Source organism: Acanthisitta chloris, unplaced genomic scaffold (assembly GCF_000695815.1).
Source record: "Acanthisitta chloris isolate BGI_N310 unplaced genomic scaffold, ASM69581v1 scaffold6402, whole genome shotgun sequence".
In the NCBI taxonomy this organism is placed as follows: Eukaryota; Metazoa; Chordata; class Aves; order Passeriformes; family Acanthisittidae; genus Acanthisitta; species Acanthisitta chloris.
Window position 1 is genome coordinate 12,878 of NW_008659794.1, and position 24,083 is coordinate 36,960.

Here is a 24,083-nt window from a genome sequence, read left to right on the forward strand (position 1 = left end):
TTCTGCCCTTTCCCCTCTTCTGCCATGTCTTGTCCCCTTGCTTTGAGCTTCTTCTGGGTATCACCTGACCTTTCAACAAGACAGTTGAGATTTCTAACCCTCCAGAAGACTCTGCTTTCTGTCAAGTTATTATTCAGCCTGATGAGTTTGACACACTGTACAGACAGGCTCTGGGGACTTTATAAAGTACTGGAAGGGAGATCTGGGAGAAGAGTGACAAGAGAAGAAAAAAGGGAGTAAAGCCATCCCTTTGATGGCACTAAGATTTTACATCAGCTGTTCTGTGGAGCTTTGCTGTCAGGTTTTCCACAGTATCTCATGTTTATCCTGAGTTAGACAAATACAACTTTCTCCAAGCCATATTCTGCATGGTTTCTGCTCTGAGTTATCACTTGATTTGCTCCACCAGGTCTTATTTTGAATGCTGTCATTACAAAGCCTCAGAAACCAGAATGTCCTAGATGCTGACTTTAGTGAAGTGTTTGGGGCTCAGCTTGGAGATGTATTGCACAGAAATTCCAGTTTATCCAAGTAAGAGAGAAGGAAACAAAAAGTAGCTAATGCTGCAGTAGAGGAAGCCAAGAACATGTCACTTTTCAGTATATTGTACAATAACACATCAAACTTTTAATGTCCTGTTGCAGGGCATCTTTTGGTTGTCATTTTGGTTTCACAGTCACTCAAAACTGGTGGAAGTATGATGTGAGGCTGGAGGAAGGTGTCCTGACATCCTGCTTGCCTTGTTCTGCTGTTGGCTGGACAGAGCTAAGCAATTCTGCTCAAAATGTGCTGTGTCAATATTAGTGCTGGCCTGGGGGGGCTCGGGAGCTTGTCCTACTTGTCAGTATTCACTATTGCTGTGGTTCCCAACCCGTTTTGTGACTGTCTCCAAAGAGCAGAGTGTGGGACAATGCCCCAGTGTGAGCTGTCAGCGCTCAGAAGTGCTGCCTTTCTCTGTGGGAGCAGCAGGTCACCCACTTTAATAACTGCATTTCAGCCATGGGGGGAGGTTATTCTTTCTGAAGCACTGGACAAGGCTGAAAATGGCATGTCTGTCTGTTTGGATGTTTGTGTCTTTACACATTTTCCACCAAACATGGAAAGGCTAAAGTTGTCGCAGCATCATGTCTTTGACTAGTTTGATTTGGGTTTAACTGGCAAATAGTGTGACTGAGGAAACCAACCTGCTGAGCTTATTTATGTCTGTGTTTATTGTTGCTCCACCTGTATCAAAGGGACTCCAGGTGCAGAGCGATGTAGCTGTGGCTATTTCCATGACTCTGTGTGTGTGAGAGAGGTTATTTTCTTAAAACTGGAAACCTGTAAATCATTTTAAGTCCTGTATTTCTCTATTTGCACATATAAACTTTGCTAACTTAACACATGCAGTAGCTGTTCTGTCATATGTTCTTTGGACTGAAAAAAAAAAAAGCTGTGGTGCTCTCCTGTCCTCAAACCAGTGGTATAGTGAGAAGAGAAAAATTGAGCCTCTAATGTAGAACTGAGGCAGTCTGAGGGAAGAAATATTGATGTTTGTATGGATGTGACACGTGTGTTTGACAGCTGATTTTGTATGAAGTCAAAAAGAGCTTCTAAGAAACCAGTGGGGTAAAATGAACCTGTCAGGGATGTGGGTGCTAGAGGAAAGAGTAGAGAGGCAGCTTGGATCCAGGTGGGGTGAGAGTATCTTCCTTTTCCCAGGGCTTGCTTAGGATGGAAGGGAAAGCGACAGCCTGTGGGCTTTGCTTTGTCAGCTGGCAGAGTGCTGAGAGCAGGGATGGTTCCTTCCAGCCAGAGATGGAATTCAGCAGAACCAGAGGGAGTGTGTGAAAACTGGAAATGGAAGTATCACCTATAAATAGAACCACGTGTGTCTGTGCTCCTTCTTGTGGTATTTTTGCCCTTTTGTTTCACTGTTCTCTTCCCTGAAGATCTGAAGTATTTAGTTGTAGTTTGGCAGTAGATCTCTGAATGAAAGGTCTCACACATGCCAAATGCATTTGGGTTTGTTGTAGTCATAATGTGACTGGAAGACAGAATCAACTGTATGCTCTGTATCTAGGAGTGTTTGGACCAGGTGATGCAACTCAAAAGAACATGCAGGAAACTAGGATTGTCACCTTAAGAAATGCACTTCAGAGGCTAAAAAAGTAGTGGTTCAACCTGTTCAGTGAAAAATGGCTAACGTGCCTGAATACAGAAACTGTAAAAGTCAGCAGCATGTAGTGGTTCAACCTGTTCGAGTGAAAAATGGCTAACATGCCTGAATACAGAAACTGTAAAAGTCAAGTGAGAAAATATTACTTGGTAACTATTAGTAATGCCAGGGCTTGAATGTATTGTCCAGTTTGGATGCCAGTAAGGAGGGGAGAAGAAAATTAAAACCTACACAAGCTTGAAGGATTTGGTGACTAGAAGTTGGAGTAACTAATGGAGTACTAAAATAGTGCTTTGCCAGTGGATTGAGTTGTTCTCACTTGAAGTATTTAAATCAAGAGATCCTATTGCAGGTTCTATTAAAGAACAAGCAGGAGTTAAAAGCTTGAGGAAGAAACCACGGAAAGGAGTTCCATGGTGTGCCAAGCCACCAACAAGACTGGGATCTGACACATATCTTCTGCTTTGAAGTGGATGAGGAAGTGTTTTGCTAGGCTATTATTTCTTATGGGTACCTTGCAGAAGACACATTTCTCTGAACTTGTTCTGAGAGGGTTTTCCCTTCCTGCCATTGTAAGACAACTTTCGAGATCATGGACTGCAGGGAGAATATTTGCTATGTTGTGTGAGGATACAGGAGCTTCACCGAGCTGCAGTAAGGAAATTTAACTTGTCCAGTTATGTTATACTTACAGTGAACAGTTGGACTTTGGGACATTTATTCTTCAGCACTAGGTTAGATGATGTTTGTTTAACTGGAGGAAACTTAGTTCTTCAGTTTGGGTAATTGTGTGTTAAGATACCTTTAAAACTTGTCTCTAAAGCTGTCTGCTATAAACTGGTGCTCATATTTAGGAGTCAGGTGAAATCTAGAAACAGAAAGCTGCATCTTTTGGACTGTAAGTACAAAAGGAGGCATTCCCAGCTGTGACTAGTCTGTAAATTCCCAGTTTGTGTAACATGAGGAGTGAGTTAAGCAGCTTACCTACTTGTTATCTTGTGTGCTTCTCCTGCTCCAGAAATGTCCGTCTAAGTTGTCTCTTAGTCTTCTTATGGAGAAATTTCTAATCTTCCAAAAAGTTTTGCTTTGAAGTTGTCTGTACAGGTCAGCACAAGATAAGACATCTTATTTTGTTGACAGATCAGAAGTAATGTGTACAACTTGAGAGACTTTGCAGAACCACTGCCTCCTCAGTTGAGAGGGTTTGTGTTGTTTTGTGGGTTTGGATGTGTGTTTCTGATTATTGAGCTCAGTCCTTTTCCAGTGAAATCAATCTGGATGTTTTTCATCAGCAGAATCTGTTGAAATAAGACATCCAAAGGCATGGAGTGTGCTCATTGAGAATGAATCTTTCATGGATAGTTATCACTAGGTGTAATTCTTAGTGTGATTTTTTTGTTTCTTACTCTTTGTAGGAGATTGGCTGTTATCTCACAGATGTTGTATGACAGCTATACTTTTTTGTAAAACCTTCCCTGATGTATCCATCATACACAAGAACTTAAGTCACAGTTTCCCAAGGGCAGGAGGTGTTCAGCACCCCCAGGAGAGCAGGGCCCATCACACAGACAGGTGACTTGGGAAGGCAAATGTCATCTCTCCAAATATCCCCCATTTCCTCCTTCTTCCTCCCACTTTATGCACTCAGCATGATGTCCTATGGTATGGAATATCCCTTTGGTCAGTTTGGGACACCTGTCCCAGCTGTGTCTCCTCCCAGTCTCCCATGCAGCCCCAACTTCCTTGCCAGTGTGGCAGTAGGGGAAGCAACAAAAGCCTTGGCTCTGTGTCAGCTCTGCTTAGCAACAAAAAAACATATCTGCATTCAGCTCTACTTAGCAACAAAAAAACATATCTGCATTACCAACCCTGCTGCTTCCCTCCAGCCTGCTACTTTCTCCTTAAGAAAGCTGGAGAGCAGCTGTTGGAAAAGGGAGTCACTTGAGCTGCTGAAATCTGTGGCTCTGCCTTCCACAGAGCAGGGGATACCTGTGCCCTGTTGTGAGGGGCTGCAGGAGCCGAGGTTGGCAGCTCTATCACTGCTCTGTGTGTGTGGTCAGGGTCAAAACATGAGCTGCTGATGCCAGGAGGATTTCCAAAACTCAGATGTGGGTCATAGGTGAACACGCTGATGAGCAGTAAAAGGATGGCTTCGACAACAAAGTCAGGGTAAAATCACTTCTTTGCACCAGAGAGTGTGGTGAGATACATCTGTCTGTGAGAGGAAGTTTTTTAACTTCTGGGACTACAGAGTGTTCTTGCAATTAGTATTAGGGAGTTCAAGGCACACAAACCATTAAAACAAAGCAGTATCCATATATTGGGGAAAAATACGAAGTATTCTGACAGCTGCCCCTTAAATACTGAAGGAAAAGGAAAATACTGCTGTAGTTCAAAGATCTTCCTCTGATTCCTAGAGTCTTCCATAATAAAGATGCTGAAGTAGGGACTGTTTGTCACTTGCAGCTCCATGCCCATGTGTGCTGGTCTGCACCTTGGAAGCATCACAGGGACACTTGGAGTCCTTGTGCTGCTGAACTGAAATCTGCATCTGGAGCCTCCATCCATCTGCAGCCCCTCTTGAAGGTAAAGAACCTGCTTTTCTGCTTAGTACTGGTTTGGACTGTGACAGTAACTTCAGCAATGGAATTCTGCAGTGGAGGAAAGTAGATGATTTCCTTTTTGCAGCTGTTTTTGGTTCAGTCATTACTCACAGGAACAATGAGTATCTTTTTGATTCCTTCTTCAGGAAACCAGACCGTGGTTTCCTCTGTCATTGTGAACATGCTTTTAAGACATGACACACTTCTGATTCATAAAGTTCTGAATTGCATTTCATTTAGAATAAATCTGTATGTATGTTGGGGATAGCTGACACTTGCCTAGGGGCAACTTGAAACTGATGGGGCTTGTGTAAAGAGGTCTTGACTTCTGGATGGGAGCTTGGCAGATGTAGTTGACCTACTTTAGCTCTGACCTTGATTTGCTCAGAGGTGTTTATGTACTCGTGATCAGCTTTGCTGCATGATTAAGCTAGTCACGTGTCGTCTAAGTTTTTATTTTTTCAAGGGGTGAACAGCAGGATTTCTTCTTACTGCCTCATTAGCCTTGTTACAGGGGATTGGAGAAAGACAGAATGCAAGGAAGGGGAATCCTGAGGAAAGTAGCCCTAAACAGGCTATAGGGAGAAACCATTACATGATACAATGACAAAACATCATTTGATTCTCATCTACAGGAGAATTTAATCAGGATGTGGACTACATGGCATTTTGTCAAGTAGGTCCTTGGAGTACTTTGGCAACAGGCTTGGCATCATAAATTGAAGTTTGAACTTTGCTTATATATATGGGTCACTTCTGCATTCTCCTTCTCGTGGAGAATTTTTTTTTTTAGCCATTGAACATCTAGCAGTTGGAGTCTGAAAAGACAGTAAAATATTTGGTTTTGCAGAATTTTAAGAATGCTATGCAACAAAACATTTCTCTGAGCTGCTCACTCTTTAGTGGGGCATGCAGATTTTTGCTCTGATCATTGGGTTGACATTTTCTTAACTTGAAACCTCATTTCAAGAGACATGCATGGTTCTTAACTCCTATAATGCTAAAATGTAGGACTGTGATTGTTAGGATAGGATGAGCATTTGGGACATGGTAGAGAAAGGGCTGACTGGAAAAGAAATTGAGAATTCTGCTTTTTATGTTTGGTTCATTTTTTTCTGGTCAAGACACTTAAAATAGCTGCTTTGAAACTATTGAATATAGACAGTTATAATGCTGAAATTGCAACAGAGTTGAATGGACACTTGATTTCAAGGTTTTATTTCTGTATAACTGATTTGAAATTTTTGAGATGAACGACAGTAGATTTTTTTGCATTACTGCACAGTCACTTCTGCAGTGTTCTGATTACAGAGCTGAAGTGCTGACTCTTGCAGGCACTCTTAAAGAGAAAGGACTGTGTTAACTCAGAGACCCTTTTTCCTCTGTTAATTCCTGCTTGGCCCATCCTTCTGTCTGAGGTCATCGTAAGTGGTCTATGAAATTATATAAAGCAGTAAAATGTGAGTTCAGCAAGTACTGTCACATACAGAGATGTTCAGAAATTTGTGAAAGTTAATTTCAGGTGGTTAGCACAGAAATTTTTGGAACTACCTGTTTCGTGTGTGTGCATTGTGCAGTGCTTGAGGTCTGTATTGGGTTCCAAGACAAAATTATGGATGCACAAGGATTGAAAAGGAAATTGGAAAGAGGCATTGTAAGCAGTTTGCTGTGACAGGATGAGAGGCTGGAGAGCAGTGCTGCAGAGAGGGACCTGGGGATCCTTGTCCATGGCAAGTTGAATGAGTCAACCTCCTCACAAGGGGAAGTGCAGGGGCAGCACTGACCTCTTCTCTCTGTGACCAGTGACAGGACCCGAGGGAATGATCTGAAGGAGAGGTTTAGGCTGGATATTAGAAAATGGTTCTTCCCCCAGAGGTGTTTGGGCACTGAACAGCTCCCCAGTGCAGTGGGCACAGCTCCAAGGCTGACAGAGCTCCAGGAGTGTTTGGACAATGCTCTCAGGCACAGGGTGTGATTGTTGGGGATGTGCTGTGCAGGGCCAAGAGTTGGACTAGATGATCCTCATGGGTCCCTTCCAGCTCTGATTTTTCTGTGTTTCTGTGACCTGTTTTGTGGCAACAGTCTGGAAGGGAAGGACATCCACCTGCAGACCAGCCACTACATTTATAGTATAGCTGGGAGAAATTGGAGGACTTGAGTCGAAGTATGAGCTGTGGATTTTATATAAAACTCCAGGTCTGCAGAGTAGAACAGTGATTAACCCCTTCTGTCTCACTGCTGTGGCCACCTTAAAAGTAAGGCAGTCAGGAGTGAAGGGGCAGGTCTGTCTGGTGAGCTGTGACAGCAGTTTAACTCATTCTGGCAGGATCTGACAACAAATGTATTCCTGATTGTGGTCACTGATTATGAGCCAAAGGGGTTTATGCAAAGACCAAAGAGTAATAAGCAGGGCCCTAAAGGAAGTGTTGCTGAAGAGATTCCTTCTGTTCCAAAGCTTGGTGCTTTGATCTATGAATGTGAAACATCTATTGCTCTTGTCAACTGTGTCTAAAAAAGTTGTCCTAAACAAAGCTTGTCTTGAAGGTGTTTTTTAACCTTGCTGGTTTTCTTCCCATTCAGGTTTTTGAAAGTTTTTGACCAACAGAATATGAGGCATGGAAGAGTTCTAAGGTGATTGGCTGCTTTGGGCTGAGCATCAGCATCTTCACCCAAGTGGATCTAGGCTTCCAAGACAGGCCTTCAGGTAAAAACTTTTGTTCCATAGCTGATGCTAATTAGGAATGAACATTTCCCAGAGTTTCTTCCAGTAATATAATTACTTGCAGTCTAGAGTGTATAAAAGTTTGTTTTGAATGAAAAAGCCAATTAGATTTGTTTGCACTGTCAGCTAGATTTCTTAGACCGTCATTGGGTTGTTAATTTCTTATTTGTGGGGTCTGCTGTGGTGGAGGTATTTATGGAAGTCTTCTGAATTCTGTTCTATGAAATTCAATGGAATTAGAACTTGAAAGCCTTTGAAGATTGATAATATGATCTTCAAATGGAGAGACACACTAAAACCAGTGCTGCCAGTCAGCAATATTTCCTTTAGGTTGAAGCAGTTGGCTGTCCATGAGAGTAATCCTTATGTAGTTACACATCACATGACAAATCTTTAAAAACAATTGTGTTGTGTTTTGAGAATGGTCATGGTCTGTGTGCAGTATTCAGTACAACTAGAAAAGAAGCAATTACCTATTTATCTGCAAAAGGAAATAATAGAAACTCTGATTTTTGTAGTTTTTAAGAATGCTAAGTTTGAGATAACTTTTTTCTGGATAAAAATATGCAAGTTTCTGCTAATACTAATGCAGTGGTTTTTTGTTTGGTGGGTTTGTTGTTTGTTTTTCTTCCCTAATGTTAGACAGTCCAATGGCAGACCAAAGGATGGACATATCTTCTACAATTAGTGACTTTATGTCACCAGATCCTGCCGACTTGATCTCCAGTTCCCTTAGCACTTCAGGAATGGATTGTAATAGGAAAAGAAAGGGAAGCTCTACTGATTATCAGTAAGTTGGATTTCTCTTGGTTTAGCACTGTAAAGAGATGTGGTAACACAATAATACAGTGGGGGAGACGAGAGAAATATTTATAGCAGTTTTTAAATAACCTGTTCTTGACAACCTGTCTTAAAGGAAAAGGAAAAAGCTACTATGCACTAAGAGGAAAGTTCATTATTAGTCAAAGTAAAGCTGCTATCTCAGTGCAGCTGCAGTTGAGGCCTTATCAGATGGGGTAAGGCTGAGGAGGAAAACTTCTGGCTGGTGGGGGGATGCAGTTAGTACAGTGTGAATCCCCTGTGATTGTATTGACCATTTACATAGGAAATAGAATGTCTGACGAGCAGAGGGGGAAGATAATTTATTGAAAAGCAGAAGCAAAACTAGGAATAGTTCTGTTTCTTCACCTATTTTTTGCCTGTTTAGTCACTTCCTATCAGTGTGCTGCCAACCTCTGCCTGATCAAACTATTTTGGTCTCAGTTTGAATACGAATCTGAATACTCTCTGGTTTGAGGCATTAGAGCTGCCTTTCATTTAATCAACTGGTTTAATCTCATATTGGTTCTCAACTGTAGACTGCTAATCCTGACAAAATACAAACTTGATTTCTTCTGAATCAGTGGTAGAACATGACTTTGTTTCAAGAAAGCTGCTTCTCTTGCTAGTAACAGGGCTCAGAAGCACTCTCCAAGCCAGAGCTTCTCTCTTGGGGCCTGTATTTCAAATAGAAAGAAATTCCATCAGTTCTGCCTTGGAATATGGAAAGTCAGAGTAAAGTTTGCCAGTTGTCCAAATGTGTGATGTCTCCTGCACCAAGTACACCAAGACCAACCTAAGTCTTGCAATACAGATGAGGTTTGCACAGTCACTTGGAGTAACTTTACACAGTGTAGCTGCAGGGTTACAGGTGAATGGGACACATCCACTGTTCATGCAGCCACACAGTCCATTTTTATGTGATTTAGCACAAATTTTATCAGTATGGGCTTTGGATTGTTGGCAGGGAGGGGTAGAATTTTTACTCCATGCTGAGCATGACACAGATTAGATTCCCTGTGCATAGGAGAAGTTCTGTACAAAACTTGCAGTCCTTTTTAAAGACCACAAACATACTACATACTTGCCTTCTCTAAAATGCCTTGAGTCTTCCTGAAAAGTACGAGTCCCTCTAGCTGAATTGACTACTACAAAATTCAATGAACAGCCTCAATCTCACCAACTTCCTCTTCTCTAGAAAGGATTTCTCCATCTTTATTCTTCTGGGTAGGAAGCATTGCTCAAGTCCTCTTTTCCAAAAGACAGCTTGCTCTTGTAAGTTATAATTCTGCCCTCTAGGTTTTGTGTGCATTTTTTTTAAATGTGTGAAAACACTGTTTCCTTTAATCCCTAGTAAAATAAGTTTACAACAGCTGTAGTCATACCACAGTTCATGTTGTGTTGCAAAGGAAATGGTGGCTAGTAAATGTTCCTCTTTTAAAATAGAACTTAAGGTAGACTGCCTTGATTCCCTCCTTACATATATAGATATATGTATTTATAGGTAAATGTTCAGAAATGCTACTGTTCAACTTCTGCCCTCCTTACATATATATATATATGTATTTATAGGTAAACGTTCAGAAATGCTACTGTTCAACTTCTGCTGCCTGTTACCAATATATTTTTTGTGGAAATTACAGAATTTTTTACATAAAGTTGCATAAATCGTGTGTCCAGTTTTATGCTTCATTTACCAGTGAAGTCAGGGAGGAAGAAAGGCAAAACCTGACTGTTTTGGTGTGGTTCTTTGTTCACCTCTCAAGGACGAGCAGGCACATTGATCAGCTGCATTTTTAGCTCTCTGCACCAGCTTCTTTTAGTTCTTTCTCCTTCAAGTCCTTCAGAAAAATCCCTGTCCAACCTATTGCTGTCACTTCAGCAAAGGCTGATCTGTTTTAGTCAAGTGCTGCAATCCAAGGCTTCATGCACAGGTCTATAAACACTTAATTTCTTTTCTTGGGAGTATTGTTTTCAATTGAAATAAAATCTGATAAGGAAACGAACTATCCTAATGTATTTGTAATTTAGCTTGTACATCTTTTAGACTTTGCTTTCTGCAGTTTTTTAAGGCTCAGATGAATTTTGTCACATCAAGCATCCTGGAGCTAAAGGTGGTATTACAAGTGCTAGTTCATTTTGAGCATCAGCAGTGCTTTGAGCCAGTGGCTGAGACAGGAGCTCAAGTGTGCAGATTGAGAGGCCAAGAAAACATCTAGCATTATTCAAACTTCTTTTTTAAAACTACTCACAAAGATAATTGTTTTGAGAGTGCCATGAATAATACATGCATGACTACCATGTTTATTTTTGAGGAGGCTTAATGTCCAGTGTTGAACAGGAACAACTGGTATGTTAATAGCTGATACAAGAAGATTTTTTTTTTGCAAGGCTTTTATAAAACATAGCCTCTTATCATGTTAAAGCTCAGTGGTATTTCAGATCACTTTACAGTCTTGAAGTGATGCCAGCAGTTAGCTTGCATGTAGGAATTCTAATTTCCTTATGATAAATTGTGTATAAAGTTCAGGCTTAGGACTTTAGTACTGATGCAAAATATGCATCTGTCCTGCTGGGCAAGAATCAAAACCTGAGAAAGTTAGGGTACTTCCTTTTTGTTTTTGATTTCTGACCTTAGAGTTCTCTGAAATCTCATTTATCTAACCACAAGGACAACATGCACAAAGCACAGATCTTTCCTTTCTGAAGATGAAACAATCTCAGTGATTTGCATAACACTTTACGCTAGTTATTTCCCTAGTTTTTCACATGAGGTGTAATGAACTATGCTATCTTTTCTTAAAAAGCAGCATTATTCTTTCGGAAAGTAGATTAATTTGACCCAGCTCATTTCTTTAGAACACACTCACTGCTATTGTCCTGTTTTCATTGTGCTCTTCATTGCAAACAGAATATAAATTACCTGCAGCAGAAAATGCAATACATTACTCTTTATTTCCTATATATGGTGTACTTTATTTTTCTTTCTTTTCAGACTCGATGGCTTTCCTTTTGAGTAAGTATAAATATTTCAGTAATTGGTTTCACTTGAAAAAGATGAGCAGTGTTTTCTCGTTGCCTTTTGCTTCCTTTTACTTCAAATTCACAGGTAGAAATTAAACCAGAATAAGCCAGGCTTAAGAGAGTCCACTTAAGCACACTTGTACAGATTATAGAAATGAAAACATTCTCTTCCTAATGATTTTGTCTAACAAAAGACATGAGTCAGAGGCATTCAATGTTTTTTACCAAATAGAGCTATGAGAACTTAGGCTCTTGCCTTCTGCTTATTTTTGTACATACGGTTACAATATTAACTGTAATAAGGGGGATCCTTTCTATTCCTTTTCTGTTCTTCATGCCTCCTGTGTAACTTTTTTTCTTCATGTTGAAACAAAAGCAAGCCATGAATCTTTGTAGAAAGTTGTGTAAATTTAGTGTGCCTGCTTAGTTTCATGCACACTCTTGTTCTGCCCATGCATTTGGCCATCTGCAGTGGTTTGCTGGTCTACAGTATTACCATCTTCTCCCCCAATATCATAGAACCACAGAATCAATCAGATTGGAAAAGTCCTCCAAGATCATCCAGTCCAACCCTACCGTGGTCACTAGCCCATGGCGCTAAGTGCCACATCAGTCTCAGCTTGAAAACCTCCAGGGATGGTGAATCCACCACCTCCCTGGGCAGCACATTCCAATGCCTGAGCACTCTCTCTGGAAAAAATCTCTTCCTAATATCCAACCTAACCCTCCCCTGGCAGAGCTTGAGTCTGTGCCCTCTTGTCCTGCTGCTGGTTACCTGGGAGAAGAGACCAACCCCCACCTGACTCCAACCTCCTGTCAGGGAGTTGCAGAGGGTGCTAAGGTCTCCCCTGAGCCTTCTCTTCTCCAGGCTGAACACCCCCAGCTCCCTCAGCCTCTCCTCATGGCACTTGTGCTCCAGTCCCTTCACCAGCCTCGTTGCTCTTCTCTGGACCTGCTCCAGCCCCTCCATGTCCCTCCTGAACTCAGGGGCCCAGAGCTGAGCACAGGATTCAAGGTGTGGCCTCACACTTCAACTACCACCAGGCAGACTGAGCTGTAGAACACATGGACAGGCATCTGCCCAGGGGATTTGAGAGCAATTTGTGCATTTTATGCTAGGCACTTTGGTAACTGCCTCTGGGTGGTAGGCCTATTGCTCATGAAGGCTTGGGAAAGAACTGCTTTAAATCCTTTTTATTTTTTCTCCTCTCGTTAACTGAAAAACATTTTTATAACAGATGATATCTTTGAACTGCAGCATGTTTTACTGCCAAACACATCACACTGTGCCATTTAGTTAGTTCCGAAGGAGACACAACTAATTTAAGAAAACGTTTGAATATGACAAAAACCACAGAGCTTCTTTAGTCCTTGCAGGCTGTCAGTCAGATTCTTATTTCTGTATCGATGGTTTAAAGGTGACAGGAACACTTGATTCTGATTTTGTGATAGTTTCTACTAATCCTGCTTAATTTGTGATGTGTTGCTTTGTTCTGTTTCTGCAGGGAAGGTATGGATACAGATAAAGATGACCAACATGGCAGGTACTGTTGATACAGTCAGTGCAGTGTCAGTTCCACAACACTCACACAGGATCCTGTCTGTACATACCTGTTTTCAATCACTGTGGTCCTGTGTCCCAAATCATCTCTTTGCTGGGATAAAGGTGTAAGATTGTCGAAGAATGCAAAGAGACAAGCAACAAAATCCCAAACCTTGAGGCACAATGCTATAAATACTGATCTGTAGAAAGGTGAAATAAATACTCAAATTGTAAAAAACTGATTTTAATGAGGCTCTGTAGGTATGTAAGATGCATTAATAGAGTTGAGTGTAGTGATTTCAACACTCTGCTATCCTTTCTCAACAGATTGGAGTATACAGACCAGCAAGGCAGAATAAAAAATGCAAGGTAATGCTTGAAACAAGTATATTGAGAAGAATTCTCTCTTGCTTTTTGCCATATATGAGTTATTTGCATGTGTTTCTTCTCCTGAAATTTTTTTTCTAACTTTGACCCTCCCTTGTTTTCCCACATCTTTGCACTGTTAACATTTTTCATTAAATTTGCATAAAGTTTTGTGAAAATACTAATTTGGTAGGAAAGTTGGTTTCAGTCACTTCATTCATGTTGATTTGAAGCCTGTATGTTTCTAACAATGTCATATTCTTCATCTTGCCTCTTTCATACTCAATTGTGGGTTGTAAAAGTGCTAGCAGTGACTCTTAATATAGGAAAATATAACCCAAAACTTCCATTATTTAGTGTTTATAATTCATTTTCCAGACTAGGAAGAGTTTAGTCCAGAGGTATATCAAACACTTGAAGTAAAAAGCTATAGGATGGCTTAGACTGCCACAGCAAAATGTAGTTTTAAATGCTGAATACATTTGTATAGTGCACTGATTGCAAAGGTTTGATTGAATTGAACTTAGAACAAATCCTGTAGGCTGGAAAAGACCTTTGAGATCATTGAGTCTCACCATTAACCTAACTCTGCCAAGTCCCACTAAACCATGTCACTAAGCACCACTCCTGCACATCCAGGGGTGGTGGCTCCAACGCTGCCCTGGGCAGCCTGTTCCAGGGCTTGACAGCCCTTTGGGTGATCAATTCTTTCAAAACATCCAACCTAAAAACGCTCTGTTCAATATTTATGTACACTGGAATTCACTTATGAGTGACCGTTATGATTCCAGCCATGTTTCAGTGTCTGAGCTGACAGCAGAAGTGATGTACAGCAGTAGTTTTCTCTAGATCATTTTGTATTCTCCAGTGGATTGTTCCAGAACTGAGGATTCACTGCATGGCCAACATTGCATGTGTTTTCTGGTGAATTAGCACCATGTGCTGCAGCTTTGCCCATTGCTTAGAACTGTTACTTACCCAAATAATAGTCATTAAATGTCTGAAGAATTCTCTATGTGGATATCCTTTTCACAAGGGTAGAAGAGTAACTTCATTACCAGAAGAAAGTAACTTTTGTGGGTTTGTTACACTAGATTTGGGCATTTTTAAATATGCTTATTTTCTCATGTTTTTCTGTTTCTTCTTCCCCACCCCACCTGTTCAGGGAGGCTCACAGTCAGATTGAAAAGAGGCGTAGAGATAAAATGAACAGTTTTATAGACGAACTGGCGTCGCTGGTACCAACGTGCAACGCGATGTCTCGGAAGCTGGATAAGCTCACTGTGCTGAGAATGGCTGTCCAGCACATGAAAACACTACGTGGTAAGTTAGTTGGATGTGGAGGGGACACACACACCTCAGAATCCAAAGTGGTATTTCCACAAAGCTGTACTTTTTCTCTCCCTTTCGTTCCCTTTTGCCAAAAAGGAGTAAGTTGATATATTTCGGGAGGACTTCTCCTCTTTTCTTAGCATATGATGCTGAGTGTTCGTTTATAGCTTACTAGTTTGTGGTCCAATAAATATCCTGATCTGACTGGGAAGCTTGGGGATGAGAAAAGAATAATTGTCCCTCATCTGACCTGTTGATCACCATCACTAGGTCCCACAGCAGTGAGGCAGCTGAGGCCTAAGGGGCTGTGCACAGTTGATTCTGGTGTAGCACTGAGCAGTGCTCTTCAGCAGGCAATGTGCAAAACTTGTTAGCTAGAGAGATTAGGTTTTAGGTGAAAGTAGTATTCCTACAGGACTTGTAAGGTTTTGTGTCCATACCTCTGTGTGAAAAGATGGAGAATACTTGGAAAATTCCAGTTTAGTCGTTTTGAGCAGTTTCTGTTGCAAGCACCCGAGGGGAATCACACAGGTTTGGAAGAGTTGGGGGTGTTGCAAATTTGTGTCCTGAAGCTTCATGTGAGAGTCAGTCAATGCTGGGTAAAATTAGCCATCATGATAAAAGCTAAGCCTTCAAGAAATACAACTGAGAAGAGAGAATGCTGCAGCTAATGTCAGAAAAAGAGCCACTGTTCTCATTCCTAGGAGAATTGAAGTTTTCCAGTCATATTGGGCCTAGTGTTTTTTGAAAGGTTTAATATTTCTGAAGAGAATAGAAGAATTGCTCTTTAATGAATAGTTGTCTCATTTGTTGCCAATTTTGGGGTGTTGGTGTGGTGAGATGATGACATTGGAATGCTGTTTTCTCTCTTTGGCATGAAATGAGACAATTGATTTGTAAGTTCCTAAGTGACAATTTGTTTACGTGAGCTTGTCACGTTCTCCTAAGCTGTAAGGAGAAGAAACAGTTTGGATGTTTTTATTCTTTAATCTCTTATTTTGACTTTCTAATTCCGAGACTGGACCATAAATCAAGGGCAGCATTTACTTTTATACCTCCAAAGGCATTTAATTTGCATTGCTCTATAATGCAGTACTTGTATTTTAGCAAGCTTCATCCTTTTGTAGGTTAATGCCAACAGAGCTCATGTTGATAGTAAAACAAAACCTAAAGTAATTTTCATTTTGGAGAACATCTGCAGTGAACAAGTCTAAGAAGGAGCCAAAGGAAAATTGCTCATTTAAGTGTGTTGTGAAGGTGGTGACGTGGGGATTGTTTGTCTCTTTTCTCTAGGTGCTACAAACCCATACACAGAAGCAAACTACAAACCTGCTTTTCTATCAGATGATGAATTAAAACATCTTATTCTCAGGGTATGTTTCGACTTTTAATTAAGAGGTATTAATGGCTGTGAATATAACTCTCCCAGAGTACAACACCGTTGTTTTTCTGCCTTGTGTCTCAGCATAAAAAATGCTTTTTGATTGTGGAGGATGATTTAGAAATCTGCAAGATTGCTTCCTAAATCACTGCGTGTGATGGTGACTAGCATTTCTTAACTGAAGCAGAAAGGTTTAAGAGGGAGATCTGAGGAGACTGATGTTTTGATGGTTACCATCAGGCTCTTCAGTTATTTCATGGACTGCACCAAAATTACATAAATTGTTTTCTTGCAGACTTTTGCCATGGGCTACCTTGACATGATTTTCAGCGTACAATGGTACAACGAACACCTTTTTTTGAGGTCACTGATGTAACATGACTTAGTATGTTTGGCTGCTTGCTGTATACTTCTTTTATAGAGTGGAGAGTATATCTCATTTGTCAGTAGTCCAGCTCTTCTAGTAGCTTGTGTAATTGATGAAGCACTGCAGTGTCCAGATCTGCACCAGATGCAAAATGGAATTTCTGCAACATTGTGACTGTAAAGCTATAAAATTGGGGCCTATTCCTGCATGCTTGTATGTGGCTGAAAAAGTACTTTTGAAATGGGAATTAGTTGCCTGCAGGCACAGAAATAAATATCCGGGTTATGTTTGGTTTCTAAAAGAGGAACAATAAATACAATTAAAATAATATTTTAGTCTGAAGGCATTATTAAACAATCATAATCTCATTGGGCAAGGCATGGGTTCTTTCTTCCCATACAAATGACTTTACATTCTGGGCACAATGCCCAGAATGATGCCAAAAATGTTTGCAGATGCAAAAAAAACCCACTTGATTGTAATTTCACATTTTGCCTGTTTACTCTATAATCTCTAAATGTTAAGGCAGGTCTCCTAGTGTAGAAATCCTACTGTACCCAAAGTGTTTTGAAAGGTTATAATGATGCAATAAGGATGTATAACTTAGTATTTTAGTTGGGTTTCTTTTTCTAATTAGGCAGCAGATGGATTTCTTTTTGTTGTGGGCTGTGACAGAGGGAAGATACTGTTTGTTTCAGAATCTGTCTTCAAGATCCTCAACTACAGTCAGGTAATTCTTTTTCGTTTTAAGTAATGTTAGGTCTGAAGAGGAAGCCTTTTTTAGGTTATGCATTTACATGGGGGGTAGTTCTGGGACTAGTCTGTCTGGAAAGCTGAGGGGTGGAAAGGAGAGAGCTTTTCTCTGCCATGTCATTAGAGCTGGTTGTTTCTGGTTTCCATTCAAACTAAGGAGGTGAAAAGGAACTAAATTTACTTCACTAATTGATGCATTCTGATCAAGAATTTACCCTCAGGCTTGCAGAAGTGTTATCTAACTGGGAGTGCAAGCAAATACTGACAAATCAGTCTGGGGTTCTTCACATGGATTTTTTAACTTAGTTTTCCTTTGTCTGTCCTGATTTTGCTGGCACAGTTACTGTTGGGAACTGGGAAGCAACTATACCAAAGCCAGGTTTTTAATATATGCACAACATAAGGTATAACTTGAGGCATGTATTATGTAAATAATAATCTTTATTGTTTCTGCCATCTGCACTCCTTACCAAATTTAAACCTATATTAGCTTCGAAAGTTTTTTCTTCATCCAGCCTTTAGTTAGGTATATACTGAGCACCTAATCATATGTAAATATTGAAAGAGAAGATTTGCAATTACAGTTTTTTCCTTGAAACATGTGGTATATGAAGTGAGACAGAGGAGGAACCAGAATATTTGCTGGTGGTGGCTGCAAAACTCTTACTAAATGATGACATAAATGGCTGTGTAATGTAGTCAGAGGAAACATATGTTCCATCAATCATGGAATAGGCTGATTTGGACCTTTAAAGGTCATCTGGTCCAAGCCCTGCAATGAGGCTGAATCTTGGATGTTCCTGGGTTAGACCTGTATGTAAAAGGATAGTTCATATTGGATGCTAAAACTGAGAAGATATACTGAACCATTATTTTACTTTTTGACTAAATATTCAATCTCTACAGAATGATTTGATTGGTCAAAGTTTATTTGATTATCTCCATCCTAAAGACATTGCCAAAGTGAAGGAGCAGCTCTCTTCTTCTGACACTGCGCCACGAGAAAGGCTCATAGATGCAAAAAGTAAGTGTTGGCACCTGTGGAGGAACAATGTCATACAGCCACATTCACTATTGCTGAGTGTCTCTCATGTCCAAAGTGTTTGGAGGAACAATGTCAGACAGCCACATTCACTGCTGCTGAGTGTCTCTCATGTCCAAAGTGTACAGGGGGTGGTGGGTGCTGTCTGGGTTGGGCTCATGCCAAGGAAGTTTTAGCTTAAAGACAGGGAGAACCAAACAGAACAAAAGGAAAAATAAGTAAGTATGAAACAAATACCTGAATGCAGAAGCTGTTGGGTTTGGCATGCACTGTAGTAGAGATGCATTACTTGAACTGGCTTCACTTGTGAGGTATCCTCTCTTTTCCAGGCATCAAAGGTTTAACTTTATCCATTAAAACACATGAAGCATTTGTTCTAATCCATCGTTTTCTGTGGTCAGAATGCCACTTCTATCAATGATCCAACCCTTCTCCTATGAGGTTTTATCCTAGTCCTTGCAATCATTTCCCACTATGTCTCTTAGCTCTGTTCCACTCTGGTATTTTAAAGTCATTCTGTGTCTCTGCTGCTTTGGAGGAGAGTGGGTGTTGGATTCCCTCTCCTCACAGGAGTCCACACTGCTGAAGCAGGAGGTGATATCTGACAACTGCAGATTTCCAGGTCGTTAAGTCTCATGTATGTCGGGAGCAGAAATCTCTAGGATCTCATCTCATAGAAGCCACCAGCTCAGCTTCAGAAACTGAAGCTGAGAGAGATCATTCCAGGGCAGGAAGCCTGGAGGCTTCAGCTGGATCAGCTGAAGTTTTTTTCTGGCTCCTGGTTTCATCAGTTGTTAAAGTGTGTATCCAGTGCTGCCTCCGTGGGTTTTTTTGTATGCCTCTGACAAAGCGAGGGCAAAAATAAATACTATGGATTACTGTCTTCCTATCTGCTATGATAGACTTGATTGGTCGAATTTCAAGCACTCATATTCTTGAAGAGTACTTGTATGTGTGTCCATATTTATTTTTACGTTGGCACGAGTGACTCATGCACAGCTTGTGCTCTCACCATGGAACAGCAGTTTAGAGTGCATGTGCTGCAGGGCAGTCTGACCTCCTTGAGGGCACCTCACTCGATTCTAATTGTGAGAGAGGCACACTTTCCACCAAAACATTGGAATTCCTGTCTTCCTCCTTATGCGAAAAGCCTACAGGGCCTGAGAAATTTTTGTACATGTTTACAGCTGTTTGATGAAACATATCCCCATGCAGAAGTGGTTGGAGTGGATAGCAGGCTGTGAAAAAGTTGCTGTGGGATGTAAATCCTTCCTCAGCTCTTGGAGCACTGCCCCTGGAGCTCCAGTTGCATCACTGTGCTCCTGATGTGTGCCAGGTGTCTTCCTCAGCTCTGTTTGTACCAGCACTCTGCTGTTGGCTCCCAGAGTGTTGTGTTTTGGATGTTTCTCCAGTTACTTTTCCCAGAAAAGAATCTAAGCATCTCCTGCAACAGTATGATAAAGATCAGGACCTACTGTTAGGGCATGTCCATATGAACTGACTTCTGCAAGGCTGAAGAGACTTCTTAGACATAACTGGAAGTCTTGCAGGTTTGCAGTCCCTGTGTGGGTCACTGTTGCACTTTTTCCAGTGAAAAAATCTGAAATACACCAGTTGAGCTGGACCTGGAGTGGCACTGGTGCTCTTCTGCTCTATCCAGGCATGTGTGCTCTCTGGGTGAGTGTTGTGCCAGCCTGAGGATCATGGGACTGTGTATGGAATACTGCTCTGGTTATGGAAAAATAATCTCTCTACTTTGAATCAGTTGATTAGTGTTCAAAGAAATCACAACATTTATTACAGAATGTGTGTGGTTTGTACCATCTTCTACTAGTCTTTGCATTTAGAACCCTGTGTTCTCAAGCTTGTGTCAATGCTTGCACAGTAGGAAGTGTAATCAGATGGTAATGTTGATATGGTCAGTTGAGTCCTGCATGGGAAAATCTCAAAAATAGGACATGTGCTTCTGAAGAAGGATATAAAAGGACTTGTGTGCAAGTCCCAGCAAAGCTGAAACATTGTGTGGTTGGGTTGTGTGGTGGGATCACATGTATGGTTACCTTTCCACCTGACAAAGACAATTCCTGTGCCTGCAGCTGGACTCCCTGTCAAAACAGACATCACACCTGGGCCGTCACGACTGTGTTCTGGGGCAAGGAGGTCCTTCTTTTGTAGGATGAAGTGCAATAGACCTTCAGTGAAAGTAGAAGACAAGGATTTTCCTTCAACATGTTCAAAGAAGAAAGGTAACAATCAGGCACTTCTTACCAAATGTACTGGCTCTCAGGCTTTGGTTGTTATACAGTTGCTCATTTGCAGTGGTTAATTTTTACATTTATTGAACACTGTCAATATTTCTTATTAAGATTCTGAACTATATCTAGTCTGTTACTTCTTCATGTTTCACTCCTAGTACATCTTACACACCTGTATTAGCATATGAAGCCACATTCTCTGCTCAGCTTTCTGGAAATTCTTGCAGGCAGTTTTTGCCAGCAGTTCTGGAGGGATTGATAATTGCTCCCATTCAGCCTTGGGACCACCTTGCCAGTGTCTCCAGCAAGGGGGAGCTGTTACCATTCTGTTTCTCTTCTCCATGTTTGACATCTTTGGATGGATATCCAACTTAAAAAATAAATTATTCTGGATTTGGTACATTCTGCGTATTGGAAACATGGCATTTCTACACCAGGAATATGTGGTCCTAACATTATCAGTGGTTTTTCCCTCTGCAGGGTGTTATTCTAGACATGTTGGAGTATATATTTAGCCCAAATTTCGAAGTTTCTTCTTTGAGTACTTCGGATAATACATTTGGTTGTTAGTTGAAATGGAAAGACAAACAAGTAAGAGAACAAAAGGCAATTTCAGTGTGTTATGTCTGGCAAACCAAAACCAGTGGTTCTGCCAAGGTAAATTGTTTCTTGGATTACCTCAGATTAGCTGCATTAATACAGGAGTGCTGGAAAATCCCTTAGAATCTCAGAATCATTAAGGTTGGAAAAGACCTCGAATACAACCCTTGATCAATCACCACTGTGTCAACTAAGTGCCACATCCAGTTGTTTCTTGGACAGTTCCAGAGATGGTGACTCTACCACCTCCCTGGGCAGCCTGACAGCTCTTTCATTGAAATTCTTCCTGATGTCCAATTGAACCTCCTGTGGCACAGCTCGAGGCCATTTCTCCTTGTCCTGTCACTAGTTGCCTGGAGGAGGAGGCCAAGCCCCACCTGGTTGCAGCTTCCTTTGAGGTAGTTGTAGAGAGAGAACAGTAAGTTCCCCCAGAGCCTCCTGTTCTGCAGGCTACACACTGCTCCTCACCATCCCAAATTTCCTGGATAGGAGAGGAGATGCATTATTAACAGAACTGAGCTGAACTTCTCCAGAGCTTTATCCATGACCTAACTCCTTTTTTTGGGTTTTGTTGGTTTCTTTTTGTTTTGCTTTCTCCTGGCAGCAGACCGCAAGAGCTTTTGCACTATCCATAGCACGGGCTATTTGAAGAGCTGGCCCCCCACAAAGATGGGCCTGGACGAGGATAACGAGCCGGATAACGAGGGCTGCAATCTGAGCTGCCTCGTGGCGATCGGGCGGCTCCATCCCCACGTGGTGCCCCAGCCCGTCAACGGCGAGATCCGCGTGAAGCCCACCGAGTACGTGTCTCGGCACGCCATCGACGGCAAGTTTGTCTTCGTGGACCAGAGGTGAGAACACCTGGGACAACTTCCACAGTGAGTCCTTGGCCAACCTGCCTTCCTGACAGCTTCCAGCAGTGTAATACAACTGGGACAAGGAATTACTGCCCTGATCACCTTTTGGCTACATCTGACCGCGAGTTACTTTGGGTTTTGAGGCAGAGCTCAAAGCTATTATTGTGCATTTGTTCAGTATTACTGATTAAATTAAAACCTCAAAAGCTTCCCAAAAATAATGGCCTACTAGGCAGAATAATCCCAGCATCACTTCTGCCCCTTTGCTCTTATGTGTGTAATCCTCAGAAGAATATGTTGTCCTGCTTGGAAACTGGACCCTAACTACTACCTCTACCTGAGCAGAGTTTTAAAGAGTCAACTCTCCTCTTCTTTATTCAGTACTTTTAATTAGTCTGGATGGTGAATTTGAGAGTAAAATTAAGTTGATGGCCTATGCAGATGACATCACATACAGAATAATCCCAGCATCACTTCTGCCCCTTTTCTCTGTGTGTCATCCTCAGAAGAATATGTTGTCCTGTTTGGAAACTGGACCCTAATTACTACCTCTGTTGTTTGGATCCTTTTGCAAGTGCTGCACAGTGAAGTTATTGCACAGGCTGTGTTAGGCTTAGATAGGATGTGCCTTTATTTATCTACCTGGACACGTTCTGTTGAATTAATACTTCTTGTGTTGATAAGAAAGAAAACTTCTTGTAAGGTTTATTTCTTGGGAAAGGTTTGAGAACTTGGCCCAGTGTAGTATCTACTTTCAAGTATCAGTTTATTATCTAAAAGGCCAATTCTCTACTTTTCCAAAAGGAACAGCTTGAATGTTTTTAAGTAGCAGACACACATGACCTGGGTCTTCCTTCAGAATGACTGTCATCATCATCAAGGGAAAAACAGGAGGTCGAAGGATGTTAATGGAGAGGTTAGGCAGGGTTGGTTGTAGAAGCTTTGCTTGGTTCCCTTCCTTGTCAGGAGTGATTGAGACTGCCCAGATGAGGCTGTTTCAGGTTGCCTGTGGCTTTGACTCAGCTGCTTGTAATGTGGAGAAGCCCAGATCTGCCTGCTGGAATTGGCTTCAGGGGAGTGTCAGCTGATTTCTAGAGGACTTTGAGAGGAAATATAGCTGATAGTCCTGAGAGTGCAGTGAGGAGAACCTTTTTTATTTTTGGATGTTATCTTCCTGGTTTGGGGTTGGTTTGGTTCTTTGGGTTTGTGAGGTTTGGTTGGGTTGTTTGGGTCTTTTTGTTTTTCATTTGATAGGAAGCTCTTTAAGATCCCAGTGCTTAGAGCTGGTGCCTGCTCTGGGAGCTTTGGGAGCATTCACAGCCTTCCTGTTGCTCAGGAAGTGCCATTCTGTCATGCCAAACAAGGTTAATTTTCAGAAGATCAGACATATTCCCCAATGGATAGTTTTGAAATATTCCTAAAACAATGAGACTCGGAAAATGTTGACCCATTGGATTTAAACACATATGCTCTTATTTAATTGTTTTCCAGCTGTTGTTTACAGTCCTTGGATTGTGCATGCAGCTTCAAAGGGCTCTTTGAAGGGGAATGTTTTCAGAGGAAAGCCTCATCTCTAGGCCTGGGGTTGGCATCCCATGATCCAGGCTTCCACTGGAGAATATTTAGGCAACTGTAGAAGTGGAAAACAGTTTATTTCCATGACAGGTTTATTTTGTTCATCTAGACTTGCACTGTTCCTTTGTCATTTGCTCAAGGAATTCAGGAAAGAAACATTTCTTAAACTCCCTGTGACCCTAACTTGTTGTCCTGTGGGTTGCATGGTCCCTGGAGAAGCAGTGCCATGGATTAGGCAGTGACTAGCTGGGCTACCACAGCCAGGGAACTGTTTTACAAGTCACTGCCAAAAAGGCAGGCTAGGCTGAGCAGAGTGTTAAAGAGAGTCATCTCTCCTCTTCTTTATTCAGTACTTTTAATTTATCTGGATGGTGAATTTGAGAGTAAAATTAAGTTGGCCTATGCAGATGACATCACATAGAGCTTCAGAACTCAGAGCTCCTTGTTCTGAGCCCCATGGTAGCAGCAGTGCCCTGTCCCTCCCCAGATATCCTCAGAAGTATGTGTTGTGCTGTCTTCTAGGGGCTGGAGGCAAGTGTACACATCCCTGAGGGACAGGGTGACAGCAATTCCCTTCTGCCCCCACATCTGTTATTTTTCCTGTTGGTGTTCTCTGTTACATGAGTTACCCTAAGGAAGTTGTTACAGCTTCTCAGTCATTAACAATTCACACAACTCTTGTATTC

The 24,083-nt window shown here is 41.4% G+C and overlaps 1 protein-coding gene across 3 annotated transcripts in view; it reads left to right on the forward strand.

Annotated features, from left to right (window-relative positions):
* The first annotated feature begins 7,341 nt into the window (after nt 1-7,341).
* ARNTL (aryl hydrocarbon receptor nuclear translocator-like) overlaps nt 7,342-24,083 on the forward strand; it is a 26,517-nt gene continuing 9,775 nt past the window's right edge. Inside the window, exons 1-11 of one of the 3 annotated variants that reach the window (XM_009069527.1) lie at nt 7,342-7,465; nt 8,126-8,273; nt 11,298-11,318; nt 12,832-12,870; nt 13,197-13,238; nt 14,401-14,558; nt 15,861-15,940; nt 16,953-17,045; nt 17,975-18,092; nt 20,207-20,356; nt 21,570-21,816. In XM_009069527.1, the coding sequence (XP_009067775.1) occupies nt 8,134-8,273; nt 11,298-11,318; nt 12,832-12,870; nt 13,197-13,238; nt 14,401-14,558; nt 15,861-15,940; nt 16,953-17,045; nt 17,975-18,092; nt 20,207-20,356; nt 21,570-21,816 (1,088 nt within the window). In that variant the 5' untranslated portion in view covers nt 7,342-7,465; nt 8,126-8,133. Of the gene's footprint in view, nt 7,466-8,125; nt 8,274-11,297; nt 11,319-12,831; nt 12,871-13,196; nt 13,239-14,400; nt 14,559-15,860; nt 15,941-16,952; nt 17,046-17,974; nt 18,093-20,206; nt 20,357-21,569; nt 21,817-24,083 lie in introns of those variants that run through there. The other 2 variants (XM_009069528.1, XM_009069529.1) reach the window with 2 other exon arrangements.